Source organism: Poecilia formosa, unplaced genomic scaffold, assembly GCF_000485575.1.
Source record: "Poecilia formosa unplaced genomic scaffold, Poecilia_formosa-5.1.2 Scaffold382, whole genome shotgun sequence".
Lineage (NCBI taxonomy): Eukaryota > Metazoa > Chordata > Actinopteri > Cyprinodontiformes > Poeciliidae > Poecilia > Poecilia formosa.
In genome coordinates, this window is record NW_006800321.1 from 221,894 (window position 1) to 239,417 (window position 17,524).

Genomic DNA, 17,524 nt, shown 5'->3' on the forward strand with positions numbered 1-17,524 from the left:
TCTGTTGTTAAACAGTTTTAACTGTTTAACAACAGATTAAACAGTTTTAACTGCTGATAAAAGTGACAGAGGACAAAGATATGGGAAGTGTGGAAGCCTCTACTGTATCAAATTGACAGAGGAATAACAGAGAGTTGGCCATTCTAAGGTAAAAACCCAGCGCATACAGTGTTCATGTTTTTTTCTTCATCCTGACGGCTTGCCGCGCCCCCCCTGCGATGACACGGCGCCCCCCCTAGGGGGCACGCCCCACAGTTTGGGAACCTCTGTGCTAGTGGTTGTTAGTAGTTGTGACTTGGAGCATGGTTCCAACAAGTCACTTTATTTTCCAAACCATGTTCTGAATTCCACTGAATTACTCTTAAATGTTTTTTACCAAGAGCTTTTGGTAAAAGTTCTGATGACTCACCTTGCATACCCTTTGCAGTGTGTTAATTTTCCTTGTGATTGATGACATACACTCACAGAAGCTGGACTGAAAGAGAATGCAGAAAACTCTGCTGGAGAAGTCTGGTATCAGGGAGAGCTGGTAGAGAAATCTGGAACAAACCAAATGAGATAGCAGGCATTTGTAAGATTGCTTCTGCCAGCACAGGATTGCAGATGTGCATTTTAATTAAAACAACTCTGGAATGTCTGTCAATTGTTAAAAATTTTATAAATATATTTTCATATCATTTTCATGTTTCAGTAAAAGTCATAACTAAATACAACAATTAGCCATCTAGCCATGGTTAGTCATAATAAAGACAAGTCAACAATGCACTTTTTCCTCATAAACAGTGCACACATGTGCAGAGCAAAGAACATAATTCAAGTTCAAGGAACAATTTAGCCCAGTAATTAAACTTCAGTTGGTGGGAGAAGTACTCACTGTTCAGGTTTATCCAGAGGCTTAGCATTCTCTTTGTCTTTAGAGGACTTTATGTGCTTTTCGATTTTGTCCAGTTCCTCCTGTTGTGCTCTCTGTGGGAAAAATACAAGATTCTATGCACAATATGGAGTAATAATTGTAGCAGCAAAAATATGTATTTAGTGTTTTGTTCCTGTTCCACTGCAGCAATAACCATGCAAGAAAACAGTCCATAAAAACTAGAAGAAAGAAAAACAAAATTAGAAGAATACATTTTATGTTTTATTGATGTCCTTAGAAATTGTAATGTTATAGTGAAAGTGCACTCACCTTAAATTAGTTTTATTTTATTTTATTTTTAAATCCACGTCTAAGGTTTTTGCAATTTGCTTTCTTTAAAACTTTAATTACACTTTATTTTATATATAAAGACATGGTAGAATCTCTTGTGTATGAGTTCATTTTTTTCCCTTTCTCTTTGATGTTGTTATGACTAGCATCGTAACAATATAATTATGGTTAATGGTTATGGTTAGCAAGCAGAAATATAGCAAGCAGAAAAGGGAGAAGCAAAGAAAGACAAAGCAAAATATCTATTTTTCTTGACAAGAACGCATGTTTAGGGGAAATGAAAAATAAAATATATACATTACTTGACGGAAAACACATGTGTAAGGAAAAGGAAAAACTAAATATATACTGTATTTATGATTTTATGTCTTATCAAAATATATACTTATGCTTTTATTTATTCCTTTATTTATATATTTATTCTTTTATTTATATATTTATTATTTTATTTCTTATTATGTCAGTTTTGGTCCTCCAAAAATATATTTATGCTTTAATTTCTTATCAAAATATATATTTATTATTTTATTTATATATTTATTCTTTTATTTATATATTTATTCTTTTATTTCTTATTATGTCGGTTTTGGTCCTCCATATATATATATATATACGACGAATATTATAGAGCGACAAAAAGCACAAAAGGAGTACTGATCTACAAAATAATTAACAATGTGACAGAACGAATAACAGCAGTAGAGATCAAATAACCAAACAAAAAGAACAAACAAAACAAACAAACAAGTATGTGTATGTAACCCAGCAGCGTGAGATGACACCTCGCTGTTCCTTGTTTTCTTTAAAGGTTTTTTGTCGGAAGGAAACTTGAGGCAGGAATCGGACACACATGGCGGTTAACATCGTGGTTCAGACCATTTATTCAGACCAGCTGACAGCGCAGCGGCTTCGCCTTCAGAATTCACAGCAAATACTGCGTGTCAACATAAGTCTCGTAACGCTATTATTATTATTATCATTATTATTATTATTTTGTTTACAGATACAACAAACATACAACATAAAAAAATAAGAAAAAGACAAAACGATACAAAACTAACTACTTGTATATTAAAAGTATCATTTGGCTACAGTGAGGAGCTGGCGGTCAGTATTGCTTACCTTCAGAATTCACAGCAAATACTGACCGTTGAGCTGCCAGCGCACAGTAACAGACGCCAAGTACGGCGTCCTTCAATGGACACACTTTATCAACTTCCACAACCCAAAGAACAAATTTAACATTTTGGTGACATGCGCTGACATATTTAAAGCAGGGCATGTCACCAAAATGTCCTTCATATACATTAAAAAAAGATACATTCAAAACAAAAACAAAACATAGATCTTTTTCCCATTTAGTGATCGGAATTTGAGGCGCATTATTGCTTGAAGATTTTAGTTTATATAGTTTGGAGAGTGTTTTTGGAGAATTTGCGATTTTATTGATGCTATCGAGTAGGGATGGTTGTCCTAGGTGAAAGTTATTGATGTCTATTTTTGATTTGATGGCTGGTTTTAATTGATTATATTGAAGAAATGTATGTATTCTTAAGATATACTTACTTTGTAAATGTCAAATCAGTATTAAGGAAGCTAAAAACAAATATTTGATGCCTTGTGAGGGAAATATTCAACTGTAGCTCCTTACATTTCAAAAAATGTGGCCATTGCAAATAGTTGATGTAGGAAGAGTAAAAAGTCTAAAATCAACTTGACAACTTAGTTGTGTTTTTGGAGGCTGAAGTCTTTAAACGTCACAGCTCTGCATTAGTAGGCCCTCACTTAATCAAGGGATTCAACATTTTAAAAAATGACAATTTTCACTAGAAAATGACAAAAATCATTTGTCATGATTTTTAAAAATTGTCATTTTTTAAAATGACAATTTTAGGAATTTCCTTTATAAGCAAATTCCTAGGACAGAAAATACATCTCAGATGAAAGGGTGTACACAAGCAGCTTAAAAAACAAACAAACCTGATTCTAAGCTAGATTTATTGATAAAATCGTGAAGGCTTTTAGAGCCAGTGATTGGGATGACAAGCAACATAACCTGAATGGAGGAAATTTCTGTTAGCAACTTACATTTTCATAAAGTGCTTGCAGGGTCTCTGTGTCCACTATATTGTTGTCCAAGTTCAAGACGGCTAGAAAACAAAAAGAAAAGTCACTGCTCACAGCTGTTTTCACAGGACAATCCATTCTAAAGAAACTTCATCCCAAGATAGTATAGGATATTTTCCAATATTCTCTTTGATAATATTGAGCACATCAATTGTGTCAATATGGTAGTTACAAATTAAAAATCTTCTAAATATGTAATTTATAATTCTAGTTACTTTCAAGTGTTTAAAGGAATACCAACCATATCATTTAGTATTGCCGTCACATTGCAATCTAAATTTAAGGTGTTTTGGTTACATATCTTAAAATGTCAATCACAGGGGATTATGATTTGTATTGACAACATTTGAAAACAGAAAATCAGGTGCTTAGTTTGGAGTCAGTTATTTAAAACTATTAGATAGGAGTAACAAACAGCAGCTGACATAATATATCGGAAATTAATGTCCCATTAAAAATCCACATAATATTTTTATATATTTGCTCCTTTAAATAAAAAGTGTTTGAGACCAATATGCTCTCATTTCCTTTGTGATGAGCAGAACTTTGTTTTTGCTCGAGTAGTCTAATTTCTTGTACTTTTTCCACCTTGCTGGTATGTATAAACATTGATAAACAATTTTATCTCATAGCATCTGCAGTTACTTTTTATCTACTGCATCACTGTCTTTTAATTTAAACAAATTAGTTATTGCTTTCTGCACTTTTATCAAGCTTTGATTTCGCTTAAATTAAAAATTCACTGTCCCGTGGTGTTTTCTCACTTTTTAAATTGAAGTCTATAAATGATAAGCAATTTGTTGTTTGTCCTGTCCCAGTGCAAGCAGCATTTTCTAATGTCTGTGAATAACTTGTGTAAAATATCCCTGTCCATAAATAAAACGCACTAATTCGATCATCAAGCAGCGTCTTTTGGAAGAAGATGCGCGTAGATTTCACGATAGTGCTTGGGAGTATCGTGAAATCTATGGTTATAAGTTATTAAGCAGGGTTTTTGACTGAGTAAACACATCTCCGTGTCATAGAACGGCTAATATCTTGGATCTCAGTAACTTTTAGTCTGACAGACACTTTAAAATCAGGCTGAATCCATTTCAGAAAAATTTGACAATGAGTCCACAATAGTGTGCCTAATTGGCAGCCCAGGCGAAAGCCTCCACATGGCAGCAGCTCCCTGGGTGGAAGCATACATTACATCCAGGGGCACCACCAGGAATCTTGGGGCCCAAAAATTGGATCCCTAACCCTAACCCTTTTTTTATTTCTATGAACAAAAAACATAATTTGTGGGGGACCCCCTGTCGGTCAGGTGCCCTTAGAATTGTCCTAATTTTTCCGCCTCTGATTACATCCAAATTAATTTAATTTTCTTTTTCAAATTCAATTTTATTATTTTCCAGATTTAGTTTGAATTTTTCAGCCTAATGACCGCTGGAGATTTGGACACCTGTACGCTTTACCCTGTAGTGTGTTTAGATACTGGCAGTATGAATGTCTTCATTTTTCATAATTCATGTATTACAGTTGTTAGAGATTTTTTGTGTTATCATTTTTATTATTACTTTAGTTCATTATTCAGTATAATGTTAATCAGTAGTGACGTGATGTGCTAAAACTTTTTGATTGCTGTGTTGAGTATGTGTGTTCCTGTGAACTGATTGTTCCCTTCATCCTTGGAAGAAATGGCTCTCAAGGGAAAGGGCTTGATGACTTGAGTGTTTGTTAGAGCTGGCATCTGTTTTATTGTTTATCTTTTCTGACTATTGTTTTCCCAAATAAAAGGCTCTAGCAGAGAGAAAGCAGAACGCTCTGTGAACGACTTGGAGGAGCAGTTTACTGAGTCTTCTCCTTTTGCAAAAGTTTCAGCCATAAAATTCATATACGTTGTCTGTGGTTCTTTTATGTAGGTTCACGGAAAATGCCTATCATTTTGGGGCCAAAACCCGGGATCTCTCATACCCGTTCGCTGACAGACGAAGAACGACACGCTGAAAACCATGCATGGCCAGAGTCAACAGGACTTGGAAACAAAGACCCGGGAGGTAAAATTCTTCGCTGGGCCAGAGACATAGGTCCGACTTTGTCTGCCAACGGTGGATTGACAAGATCCAACCGGACAACACGAAAACGACAGAAACGTAAGTGAATTTTAAAAGAGTTATATCTAGAGGTTAGAGTCCTTGTCAAATGGCGTTTTGACTAAAGTCTGAAAGGTTAGAGTCCCAGTTGACAGCATCTCAACTAAAGCTCTACAGAAGGAAAGGTTTCTAGAGCCTCTTTTTATTCGAGGAGACCCCATAAGGGCAGATCCTCATGCGGATAGGAAGTGTCATTGCTGTTTTGTTGATGTGTGTGCATGAAAGAGTCATTAGTGCTCTTCTCTCCAGCATTTTCTCTGAGAGAGCACGTAATATCAAAACATTTCAAGCTAAAATTACATAGTGCTAAAATTATGGGAAGGTTGTGGTGTTCTTATTCTTTTTCTCGCCTAAAGAAAGAAAGTAATTATTTAAGGGAAATAATGGGTGGTTTTGTTTTTGTTTTGTTCTTTAGCTTTTCTACACTTTCAAAGAAAAAACAGTTGAGAGACATCTCACCGAAATAAAAAAACCCCAACAAAACATGGGAACAACCTTTTTGTATGCTCCAAGTGGAATTATGACTTTCCTGAATGAGGAGAAGCTGAAAGATAAAACTAAATAATAAAATTCTCCTCAGAGAACAATGTTTAATGTATTGCGTCGTAATTAGATTATAACACCAACTTGGTGAAATGATCCTTTAGCTGTATATCTGGAGGGGTCAGAGGTCAGAGTAAGGTACGGACCTGGACATTATCCAGCCTCATGTCTCTCTTAGGCCTTGAGAGGAGGGCTGCCTGCTGGCTTCACAGTCTGCAGCACTGAGATCAACACATTTAGAGAAATCCATTGTTCTCTGGTGAGACGTGACTCATACTAAGTTAACATAAACTTACATTCTACATTTTAAAGGTTAATATTGTACAGGATAAAAGAGACTGCGGCTTTTAACATGTTTCATGTTTATATGTGTTTGAATAAGGAAATGATTTATGACTTCTTAAAATGTTGGGTAATAAGTGGCTAGAAAACTATACGACGAAAAGAAAGAAAAGTTATATGGAAGATATTTGTGTAAAAAACACAGAAAGACAGACAAAACCTAATTGACTTTTATTTGCTTCTTTCCTTTTCCTCTGTCTGAGCCTCGCTGCGGTGCGTCTGACCTCTGACCTCAACTCAGACCTGTCCTGCCGATCAGATGACGCCCCCTCCCTCATCACCAGCCAATGACACTGATAACGATTCCATTTGAAAACCTCACTTAAAAAAGGTGAAGGAAGACAAAGCTTAATTGTACACATTGAATGAGCACATTTACAGTTTGATTTTGTTGAACAAACCCTAAACCCTGAACAAAAGTGTTTCTCAACTCTGGTCCTCAAAGCTCACTGCCCTGCATGTTTTATGTTTCCTTGCTTCAGCTCAGCTGATTTCAATTAATGGGCGAATAACAGGCATGTGTTGAACTTCAATCAGTTAAATCAGGTACTTTAAAGCAAGGAAACATTTAAAACATGCAGGCCAGTGTGCCTTGAGGACCGGGATTGGGAAACATTGATCTATGGCATCACTTGATAGAAGTTTTTCCAAAGCCACATTCAGTCTAGAAAATCCATGTGTGGAAGAATCATGACATTTGCCCCTTGATGTTCTGGCATGGGAATAAAATCTGAATGGTGATTGGTTTATGCTGTGGACGGTAGCCCTGACCAGTCATCAGTCAAAAGGATGTCTTACAAAAGTCACAGTGCTTCAGTATTGAAAAATCATAGCCAGAGCTGTCTACACGGACACTTGATTTAGTCTTAGTTTTATAAAGTCATCTATGCAATCACAATTCCATTTTCAGATATTATTTTTGTATAGCACAAGTGCCCAGGTGAACGTGGACAACAAAAATAAAAAGGTACAATGCTGAGCACAGTTAATTCAGTTTCTCTGCTCACCATGCTGTATATCTTTCATGTCGAGGTGCAAGGAAGACATGAGAATCCCAACAGCCTGAGAGCGCTTGTTGTTCAGCAGCTTTACAACCTAAAAAAACCCCCAAAGTCAGTAACAAGTTGTAACAGATACAGGTGCAGTCAGGAAAATTTCACAGCGTTTCACTTTTTCCACATTTTGTCATGTTTACAGCCTTATTCCAAATAGTATTAAATTAATCTCTTTCTTCAAAATCCCCCATTATGACAACGTGGACAGATGTTTTTGAGTACTTTGCTAATTTATTAAAAACAGAAAACTGGGGTATGGGTGAGGGCACATGTAATCGGTGGCAAACTCCCTGCAAAGAGTTTGCAGGGAGTTTGCCCTGCGATCGCGGAGTGATCCTCTTTCCTCCTTGGTTAGAAGAGCCTTTAGCACAATGCAGCACCCTTTCCTCTCTCAGAGAAATGAAGCTGTGGCTACAATTCAGTTGCTTGCCATCATTAGCATGTAAATGGAAATGACTCATTTCATTGAAAAGGTTCTTTGAGTGTCCTGAAAAGCACTATATGAGTCTGTCACGTCATTTAGCCCTTGTGCGTGCGAGGGCTGAGGCAAACATAGAGGACTATGGCAAATGATACAAGTTTTACGTGTGTGGCGTCGGTTGGACCCCATTTCTACATACAAGGGTTAAATAAATGCAACTAGTGCTACAAAAACCTTTAAAAAAACAAAACAAGAAATAACATTTTTACATAAGTATTCATAACCTTTCAGCCATGAGCTCAAAACTGAGCTGTTTCCACTGATGACCCTTGAGATGTTTCCACAACTTAAATTCGGTACATTTAGTTTACATAACTTGCTTTCAAAAGGCACATACCTGTCCATATAAGGTCCAATAATTGACAGTGTAGGTCAAAGGTCAAACACCAAGAATCAAATCAAAGGAACTGCCTGACGACTTCCAAGACAGGATTGTCTTGAGGCAGAAATCTGGGGAAGGACCCAGAAAAATGTCTGGTGTTTTGAATAGCGCACTGAGTTCAGCGGCCTCCATCATTGGTAGATGGAAGAAGCTTGGGACCAGTAGGATTCTTCATAGAGCAGTTTAGACTGCTATCCGGGAGAGGGGAGAAGGGCCTTAGTCACAGAGGTGATCATGAACTCAATGGTCACTCTGCGAGGTACTGCGTTCTGTAGAGAGAGTAGAACCTTCCAGGAAGACAACCATTTCTCCAGTGATCCACTGGTCAAGTCTCTATGATAGAATGCCCATATGAAAGCCACTCCTTATTAAAAGGTAAACGGCAGCCTGTCTGGAGATTACCAAAATGAACCTGAAGGACTTTGAGCATGAAATTATTTTTCAAGGACCAGTATTGAAGTTGTTCGTGTGAGTCCCAAGAGTTGGTTTGTAGAAAACCAGGCACAGCTCATAACCATAACCTACATTGAGCCATGGTGGTGGCAGCGTCGTGTTCTGGGGATGTTTTGCAGCATTGTAAGGCTGCCACTGGCAGGTGCCACTACTTTCTATGTGAGTGGGGAAAAAGTAACATTTTATTATAATGGGGAAAACTGTGACGAATCAGGATGGAATCATGGCAGAGCTGTATGGTTTTTTTAAAAAAAGAAAAAGAATAATAAACAAGTAGTACACATACATAATGTGTGAAATCCAGTCTTTATCAAAAAATTACAGGAGCCTTCTTTTGCTAGGTTAAGAGAAAATCCTGTTTGGAAGTATCAGGATTTGTAACCACCTTATGAAGTGGTTAAAAAACCCCAGAGGTTTTAATTTAAGTTACTTATCCCATCATCTTTCTTTCCAAAAAGAAAACACAACATTGGTCCCTTCCAATTCATCACATTGATTTTGGTACAACAAAGCACCTCTGACCAGAACGTATATGTTTAGGACATGGGTTGGCTTGGTTTGGTATAGAGGTAGAAATGTCAGCACAAGGTTCAATGACACATTTAAAGGCTGGCACTTTTCCATTGTTTAGCAAAACCACAGATGATTTTATTATCTATTTGGCATAGCTTTCTTTTCCATCCCCTGGTGAATCACCAGTCATGCTGTTGGTATCGACAGACAGACAGACAGACAGACAGACATGGATATCTGTTGGTATCTATAGAAGTGGCAGCATCAGCAGGGCAATTAGAGAGGCTAGAATATTGCCACGACATTCTTCTATTCAATCACTTTGCAAGATGTTCAAATTCATGACTGAATTTACAATTTTTACACTTTTGGTCTTTGATATAGTCTTTCAATATACTGAAGACATTTTCAAACTTTGCATCTTAAATATTGCATTTATTTTGTATAATTGGCTCTGTCCTGGTTTTGCTTTTAGCTTTGTTAGACTGATTGATGGTAAGCAGAATCTAACCAGTCAACAGGGACCACTGCCCTGTATATTTTAGGTGTTTCCCTTCTTCTGCCACACAAGTAGACTGAATAAGTCAGTGATTAACAAGCTTCTGCAGCACTTGATGGCTGCAGAGGAAGTCATGTAATCATTTGAATCAGCTGTTCTGCAACAGAGACATCTAAAACATGAAGAAGTGTTAATCATGTCTCTTTAAAATATACAAATATAAAGAAAAAAATTGTGAACTTCAGTGGCTTTATCTCTTAGAAACTTTAATAATTTATTTATTCAATTGTTGCCAATTTTGAAAGTATGTTAATTCTTTATGTTTTTGCTTTGTATAATATACAAGATATTAAACATTCTTAATACACAGACCTGTTTTGCCTTGGATTTTGTTATGGTGTCAGAGAGTGGCTGCTTTTTTTCTTTAACTGCTGTTTTCGAAAACAGTGCCACAAACTCGTCAAAGTCCACATCAGGTTCCTCAACCGACTCCCACACAAGTGAAGAAGGAATGTCCCTGAAAAACACAAAAGGGCTCAAGAGTTTCATGTAACAAACCAAACCTTGAGAACTAACTAGAAAAACTATTTTCTTGATTGTATATAGCTTAAATCATGCCAATGTATCCACAGGCCAAAATACCCTTGGCAGACATAAGTTTAAAGTAATCTTTCTTCTGTCAATAGAAAATCAGGCTACAGAGGGTCTGGGCTCTCGACTGTTGAGAAACCATTATTCTCTGGAGGTGTGGACTCTATTGATGTTTTAACTTTTATCCAATTGCGGATGCTTGCATGTGACGTATGTACTGTACAAGTTTGATACTAAGAAGCTTACTGGAACTCACCTGCGCTGTAAACAACCATCCTCCACTGCAAAAAGAGAAGTGTTGAGCTGAACAAGGCAGCTGCTAATCTTAATTCAATATTTGGAAGCATGAGCAACATCAAAGAGTGAACAATTTAGTTCACTTCCTCCACTGCCATTGATAAAACTAGAGGCAGACTATAATTCTAAAGTGGCACAAAAAAACAGTTTCATTGTTTACAACTTCTTCTGTTCACTGATTGGCCCTGTGAAAAATTGACTGGAGATTATCTGAGTCCAGGGGAGCAAATCTAGACTTTACTTTGAATGAAATTGAACAGAATTTACAAATTGAACTGAGATTTATATTAAAATTAAATGCTCCATTTTTTTAGTAAGCATAAACCAATTTCACAGTAGATATTTCATAGCAGTTTAAAAAAAGTGCATGCACAATTCTAGGATTGCACTATAAATGGCAAATTTGGTCATAATTTCTGTGTGCAATATTACTATTATAAAAGATAGTAAAAGAATGCATTAATTGTTGGTAATTCCAAGTGTCTCTAGTTCTTTGTTTATATCCCAGCATCATATTTGGGTAGACTTGTTAGATAGACTATGTCTGTGTGAGAATCTACAGCAGATAAATAGAGGACTGCAGTATATTCCTACCTGATACATATGGTACCTGATAGAAGGCTGGAAGTAGTGATCATAAAGAGAGAAAGGAAAAAGTGGATTTATCACAACTGATGTCATTGCAATATTTACCAGTTATCATTGGTGAATCTTGTGTGGGAGTCAACATCACATGATTTCTAGGAACGATGGTGGCAACAGTGGTAGGAGTTTGTCCTGCAACTGGTGGGTTGCCGATTTGATTCCTTCTCTATCTACCTGTGTCGCTGTATCCTTGGGCAAGACACTTCACCTGCCTTGCCTGCTGGTGGTAGTCAGATAGCCTGGTGCTCTGTCAAACTGCCCCAGGGACGATGTGGCTACTATCAAGTAGTTTGTGAATTCAGTGTGTGAATAATATAGTATGAAGTGTGAAGCACAAATCAGAACTCCCTGCAGTTTGCTTATCACCATGGAGTTGAAGACAACAATGTGAGGACCATGTTCTTTTATTTCTTCCATGCATAAACACAATTCTGCCTGATTTGGTTTGTCAGTAACTCCAGAAGACTGATGGAGGCCTCGACAATCACCTGGATCTATGACTACCTTACAAACAGACCCAGTTTGTGAGACTGAAAGACTGTGTGTCTAGCCAGGTGATCAGCAACACAGGAGCACTGCAAAGTGCAGTATAGTTTTCCATGTCCCACGTACAACAGATTCAGAAAGAAAAGTATATGACTGAAAGACATCATAAAGCTAGTCGCGCTTGTTTGAGTTCACATAGAGTTCACTCACGAGCAGAGCTACTTTTCTGTGACTTTCACCGTTTTCTTGCTCTTTCAATTGTTCTGTTGCATGTTTCCAGCAGCCAGGAAACCCATTTCCCGTTTGGATATTTTTGTCATCATCTCTCTGTCGTGCTCTACTTTTTCTTTCTTTCCTTCCCGTGCTCTGCTGTCATACTTTCTGTTGTCCTCTATCATGAGGAATTACTCACTGATGTTTATCGCTTGTTACCGGTGATAAGACAGACATCATCTCCCCCTTAGACAAACACTGCGCTCTGTCTTTGAGTAAATTGTGCGAGTTAAAGAAGGAGACAATGTGTGACAGCGCTAACAAAAACACGTACCGTATTTTTCGGAAAATAAGCTACTATTTTTCCCCCACGCTTTGAACCACGTGGCTTATAGCTCGCTGCGGCTTTTCTGTGGATTTTTCTTCAACCGCCACAGGGCTCTTTAGCAGGAAGTGAATCATTGTAAGTCAAAATTGGAAATCAAAGAAAGCGCTCATTTTCATTTAGAACAAGTACATGCTAGCAGCAGGCACAATGGAGAAATGTTTTCAAACTCATAACCCGTCATCATAGAAACAAAGATGTTCATGTGATGCAGCTTTTAAGTTGAGGGCTATCGAGCCCTGCACTTAAGCTCAGCGTGAACGAATCCACGGTTCGGTGTTGGAGACACAGGGCTGTGTCCTTAATAGCAGATTTATTAAGGACACAGCCCTCTGCTTGTGGAAAACCGAAAGCGGCGGAGATATCAGCGGCTTATAGCCCAGTGTGGTTTATATATGTGCGTTAACAGTTTAGAAAACAAAAACGTTGTGGGTGCGGCTTAGTTTCAAGTTGGATATTCTCAAGCCTTGGAGGTTCACTTCTCTGCAGTCTGTTACACAATAAAACCACCGGGATAACGTTTGTTTTGGTCTGTGGCCTGTAAAGATGGCAACGAGCGACTGGACCTAAACGCCCCACAACGTCTGACGCAGTGACGTTGCTCCCAAAGCTCTATTGGCCAATAGCAGACATAGAAGGCAGCTCTCCTCATTAACATAACGATGCAGCAGAAAAACAGCAAACGGAAAAACAGCAAGCAGAAAAGGGAGAAGCAAAAAACGGCAAAGCAAAATATTTATTTTTCTTGACGGAAACTCGTGTAAGGAAAAGGAAAAACTAAATATATATTTGTGCTTTTATTTCTTATCAAAATATATATTTATTCTTTTATTTATATATTTATTCTTTTATTTCTTATGTCGGTTTTGGTCCTTCATATCAATACATTATAACAGTTTAAAACAATTAAAGGAATACTAAGACAATATATTATGACAATTAAATATAAGTATTCAGATAAATAATTATAAAAGTATCAACAAAAAAAATTAAAAATATTTTTTATATATTTTCCAACTCCATTGAAATTTGTCCAAAGTGTTTGTCAACACCATCAGACATAAACAGAATGTAAAACAAATCAGGCATTATTGGGGGTCATCAGAACTTTTGAGGACCCCATTGACCTCTTCCTTTCTCTTCCTTTGCTAGGAGGGCTAGTTATCTCTGGTTAGCTTATGTTATTATTTAGTTGTTTCTTCTGTTTTATTCCCAAGTTGTTCGTCACATCCATGATGTGTCAACTCCATAACTGTCATTTTACAAAACTTTGATGGAATTTTGTGAAATAAAAGCTTAATTTTAGTAAACTGTACAGATTTCATGGACCTGATGAGCTACAACATGGCCTCTTTCAGAATAACGTCATATAAATTGAGGTAGTTTGGCTTTTTTTCAACTCCGTCAGAGTTTTTAACTGACAGTGATTCTTTCAGTGTTTTCAGTGTTGACAAATCTCACTTAAATGGACAGTTAATTCATTTTAATGTATTTTACATGAATTGCATTACTTCACATGTACCAAGTTTTTCATTTTATTCACTAGTTGGTCACCACCTTCAGTTCTGTGTCTACTCTGTCAGATGGACTTTTTGTTGTTTTTTGTCTTAAATAATATTTGTTTTTGTTTCTTGAGAAGCATTTGTCTGTAAAAATGAGTAAAAATATCACTATTAGGGTCATTAAAAATATATATATTTTTTTTTTTGTCAGATGGCGATGACGACGTTCTGGGTCAGGTCCATTAAAAATGTAATTTTCAAAAAAATGTTGAAACTGGGAGCCTGCATCTTAGCATCTTTACATTTCCAAAACATTATTTGTCATATTAGTATACATAAGCTTCAGGAATAATTAAAAAAAAACCTGGTAAAATTTAAACCCATTTTGTCCCACTTCTCAAGAATCACTGGCTTGGATTTGAATTGGTATGTTTTGCATTCAGTGAAAACAAGGATGTTGACAAATAAACTGGACAATATGCTGGCAATTTAGTGACATTTCCACAGTTGTGGTCAGTCTTGAAATACAATTCTGAGTCCTCAATGTCCGAGACGAGACCAAATGCGGTCGAGTCTGAGAGCAGAACCATAGAAACATACGCACCACAGAGAGAAAAACAGCATTTTTTTTTTGTAAATTCGTATTTGTAAATTCCATGACATTCCATGACCTGAAATTAAATTTCATGACTTTCCAGGCCTTGAAAATAAAGTAATGAGTAATGTGCGGTAATGCGTCATGATGTCGTGTTTTTAACCATCCAACTGATCAGCATCACCCTGCTTGTTGAAGCTTCTATCTCAGCTTATAAAAATACTGTTTGACAACATTGGATCCGAGGATCTGATAGAGGTGATCTCTGCCGCAGTATGCATGTTGGCTCATCCCCCAAAGTCAGAGAGCCGCTGCTGAGTCAGCAGAGCGTCCTGCTGCACATTGGGGCGGAGGAGCAGCAAGTGGGTGCACTGAATTTAACTACTCAAACGGGATCTGCTCGTAATAAGTTTGTTTAATGATGTTCCATACGTACATCGACGTAGATCGACTGGTAAATCGAGAGCTTTGCCTTTTAACTCAGCTCTCTCTTCACCATGACAGACCAACACAGCGCCCGCTTCACTGCAGATGCTGCACAAATCCGTCTGTCGATCTCCTGCTCCATTTTTCCCTCATTCATGAACAAGGTCCTGAGATACTTAAACTCCCCCACTTAGGGAGACAGGGTTAGGGTTACCTGATGAAGCCAATAGGACCACATCATCTGCAAAAAGCAGAGATGCAATCCTAAGGCCACCAAAATGGAAACACATGTAGAATGGTTACTTTTCTTTTAATTCTGCATAATTGACTTAACATAAATGTTGGGGTTTTTTGTCAATATTTGCCGTGAACATAGCTAATAAAGCCTTTAAGTTGCTGAGACGTACTTTCGCTTTCATTGCTGTGACATCACTGTGACTAATCAACTCGACTATCATGTTGTGGTCAACTTCAAAAAAATATGAAGTCACGCAACCCCTAATTTTAAGCAAGCAGAACTAAAGCAATAGTAATGTCTTGCCAATAACATCACAGTTGTCTGGTCAACATCAATACCTTTTTGTGTGTAGCTGGATCCTGGTCCAATAAAGGGGCTTCATTGGCCGAGGTGGCTCCACTGCAGCTTTTCTGGCTGGTTTATCCTGAGTTAAAGACAGAGAATACAGACCCAGTGGCAATGGAGGGGGCAATGAACCCATTCCTGCTGGAAGACTTGGAATGCCAGTTGCTCCTGGTGGTGGAGGAGGGGGCCCAGATCCTGGAGGAGGAGGTGGATGTGGAGGGCCTGAATGTCCTGGTAAAGGAGGAGGCGGTGGTGGAGGGGGAGGCCCTGGAAATCCTGGTAAAGGAGGAGGCGGTGGTGGAGGGGGAGGCCCTGGAAATCCTGGTAAAGGAGGAGGCGGTGGTGGAGGGGGAGGCCCTGAAAACCCTGGTAAAGGAGAAGGAGGTACGGGAGGAGGGGGGCCTGGAAGTCCATGGAAAGGAGGAGGAGGGAGAGCTGAAAGTGCTGGGAGAGGTGGAGAAGGAGGGTCTGGAAATCCTGGTGGAGGAGGAGGAGGAGGAGGTGGGACCAAATTCAGGCATGAGTGAAGAATTACAGTTTCTCCTTGATGCAGAAGAGGTGAAGTACAAGGCTCTAGTTGACATGAACAATCATGATTGGATGATGGCTGCAGAAAGCCTCCATCCAGCCCTCTACAGAGCATGTTGAACCTAAAACTATCATCCATTGGCGAGGTCTGCACTGACTTGACCTCTTGGCATCCCACAGAGGCCCCTGCCTCTGTTTGCAGATGAGCATCACAGAGAGACCTCAATAGGCTCTCATTTCCTCCACATTCTCTGTCGGTGGTGGAGGTGATGGTTGTTATACCCTTCTCCTCCAGAAGAGGGGGCTGACGTTCCAACTCAGCAATTTTAGTCCTGAGATCTTCTATAGTTTGCTCAAGCTGCTGGATAACATTAACATGTTTCTCCTTTAGTTTTTTTGACGGCAGCACATATTCCCCCTGCAGAAAGGAAAAATACATAATCAAATTTAAAAATGTAAAGTCTTTGTTCACTTGCACTCTTCCTACCAAACAGAACTAGAAGGATAGTTTCATCACACAACAAAATTATAGAATGCAGAGAAAAATAACAGGACAGACCTCTGATCTCTCCTCATGGTCTTGTTGTCTTGTTGTGGAGACATCTTCACAATGATCTAGGCAAAAAATATCACAGTAGAGCAATTATACTTTAGTTAAAACACAATGGAAGAGTAAAAGAAGGTAGTAATAGTAAGAGGTAACATTAAAGCTACAGGAAGTAACTTTTATTACATTACAGCATTACATTGCAGTGTAGGCTGCAGTGACTGATGGCAGGATTCTACAGGCCTCTGAGCTGGATCTATGTTGGCTTTGTTAAACAATTTTTTAAGCATTACATCTTCACATAAGTATAGAATTATGTTAAAACATTGTTGTCCAGGTTGTCATAGCGACTTTATCCAGCTGCAATTCCATAAATGCTGCAAGATACATCTAATGTGAAATCGGTATATTTTAAAAAAAAACTTGTATTTTACGATAATTTAATGAATTGTATATTTATTAAAATGCAATTAAGAATGTAGAAGTGTCATAATTGTGCACAGCAAAATCAAAAGTGTTAGACTTCCAGCATTGGTGGTGTATGTTAAAAATACAGTGTTAATTCAACACTTGAAAACAGGCTGTCTTAAACTAAACTGGGTGGGCAGAGTATTTTTGAATGAATATGATGGTGACACACACAGGTGAGTCTGGTTAGTTTTGCTCACACTTCTCTTTAAAATTAGAATAATTTATTTATTATTCTAATGTTTCTGCTATTTTCCTGTTTTTCCTGCAGGCTGGGAAAAACAGGCATTCTTCTGTTGGTTCACGTGCTTCTTCCTACGTCCAAAGGCCACAAGAAAAATGCCAAAACATCTCAAGTCACACTGTGGACCATGTTGTCAGATATGTGCAGATATGTGGTTATTCTAATGATCCTACGTCTTGTGTTAAAGCACTTTCTCATTGGCTTAGTTTGCTATTTGAATGTAGCTGTGCTATATATAGTTATTTTTTATTATTCATCTTTTCAGCATTTTGTCAAA

General features: G+C 37.9%; 1 protein-coding gene across 1 annotated transcript in view; it reads right to left on the reverse strand.

Annotated features, from left to right (window-relative positions):
- fmn2b (formin 2b) overlaps positions 1-17,524 on the reverse strand; it is a 120,167-nt gene that overhangs the window by 61,944 nt on the left and 40,699 nt on the right. The window contains exons 5-11 of the mRNA XM_016662634.1: positions 16,548-16,603; positions 15,454-16,406; positions 10,110-10,254; positions 7,362-7,449; positions 3,293-3,354; positions 875-966; positions 410-539 (exon numbers count right to left, since the gene is read on the reverse strand). Coding sequence (XP_016518120.1) covers positions 410-539; positions 875-966; positions 3,293-3,354; positions 7,362-7,449; positions 10,110-10,254; positions 15,454-16,406; positions 16,548-16,603 — 1,526 coding nt within the window. The remainder of the gene's footprint in view (positions 1-409; positions 540-874; positions 967-3,292; positions 3,355-7,361; positions 7,450-10,109; positions 10,255-15,453; positions 16,407-16,547; positions 16,604-17,524) is intronic.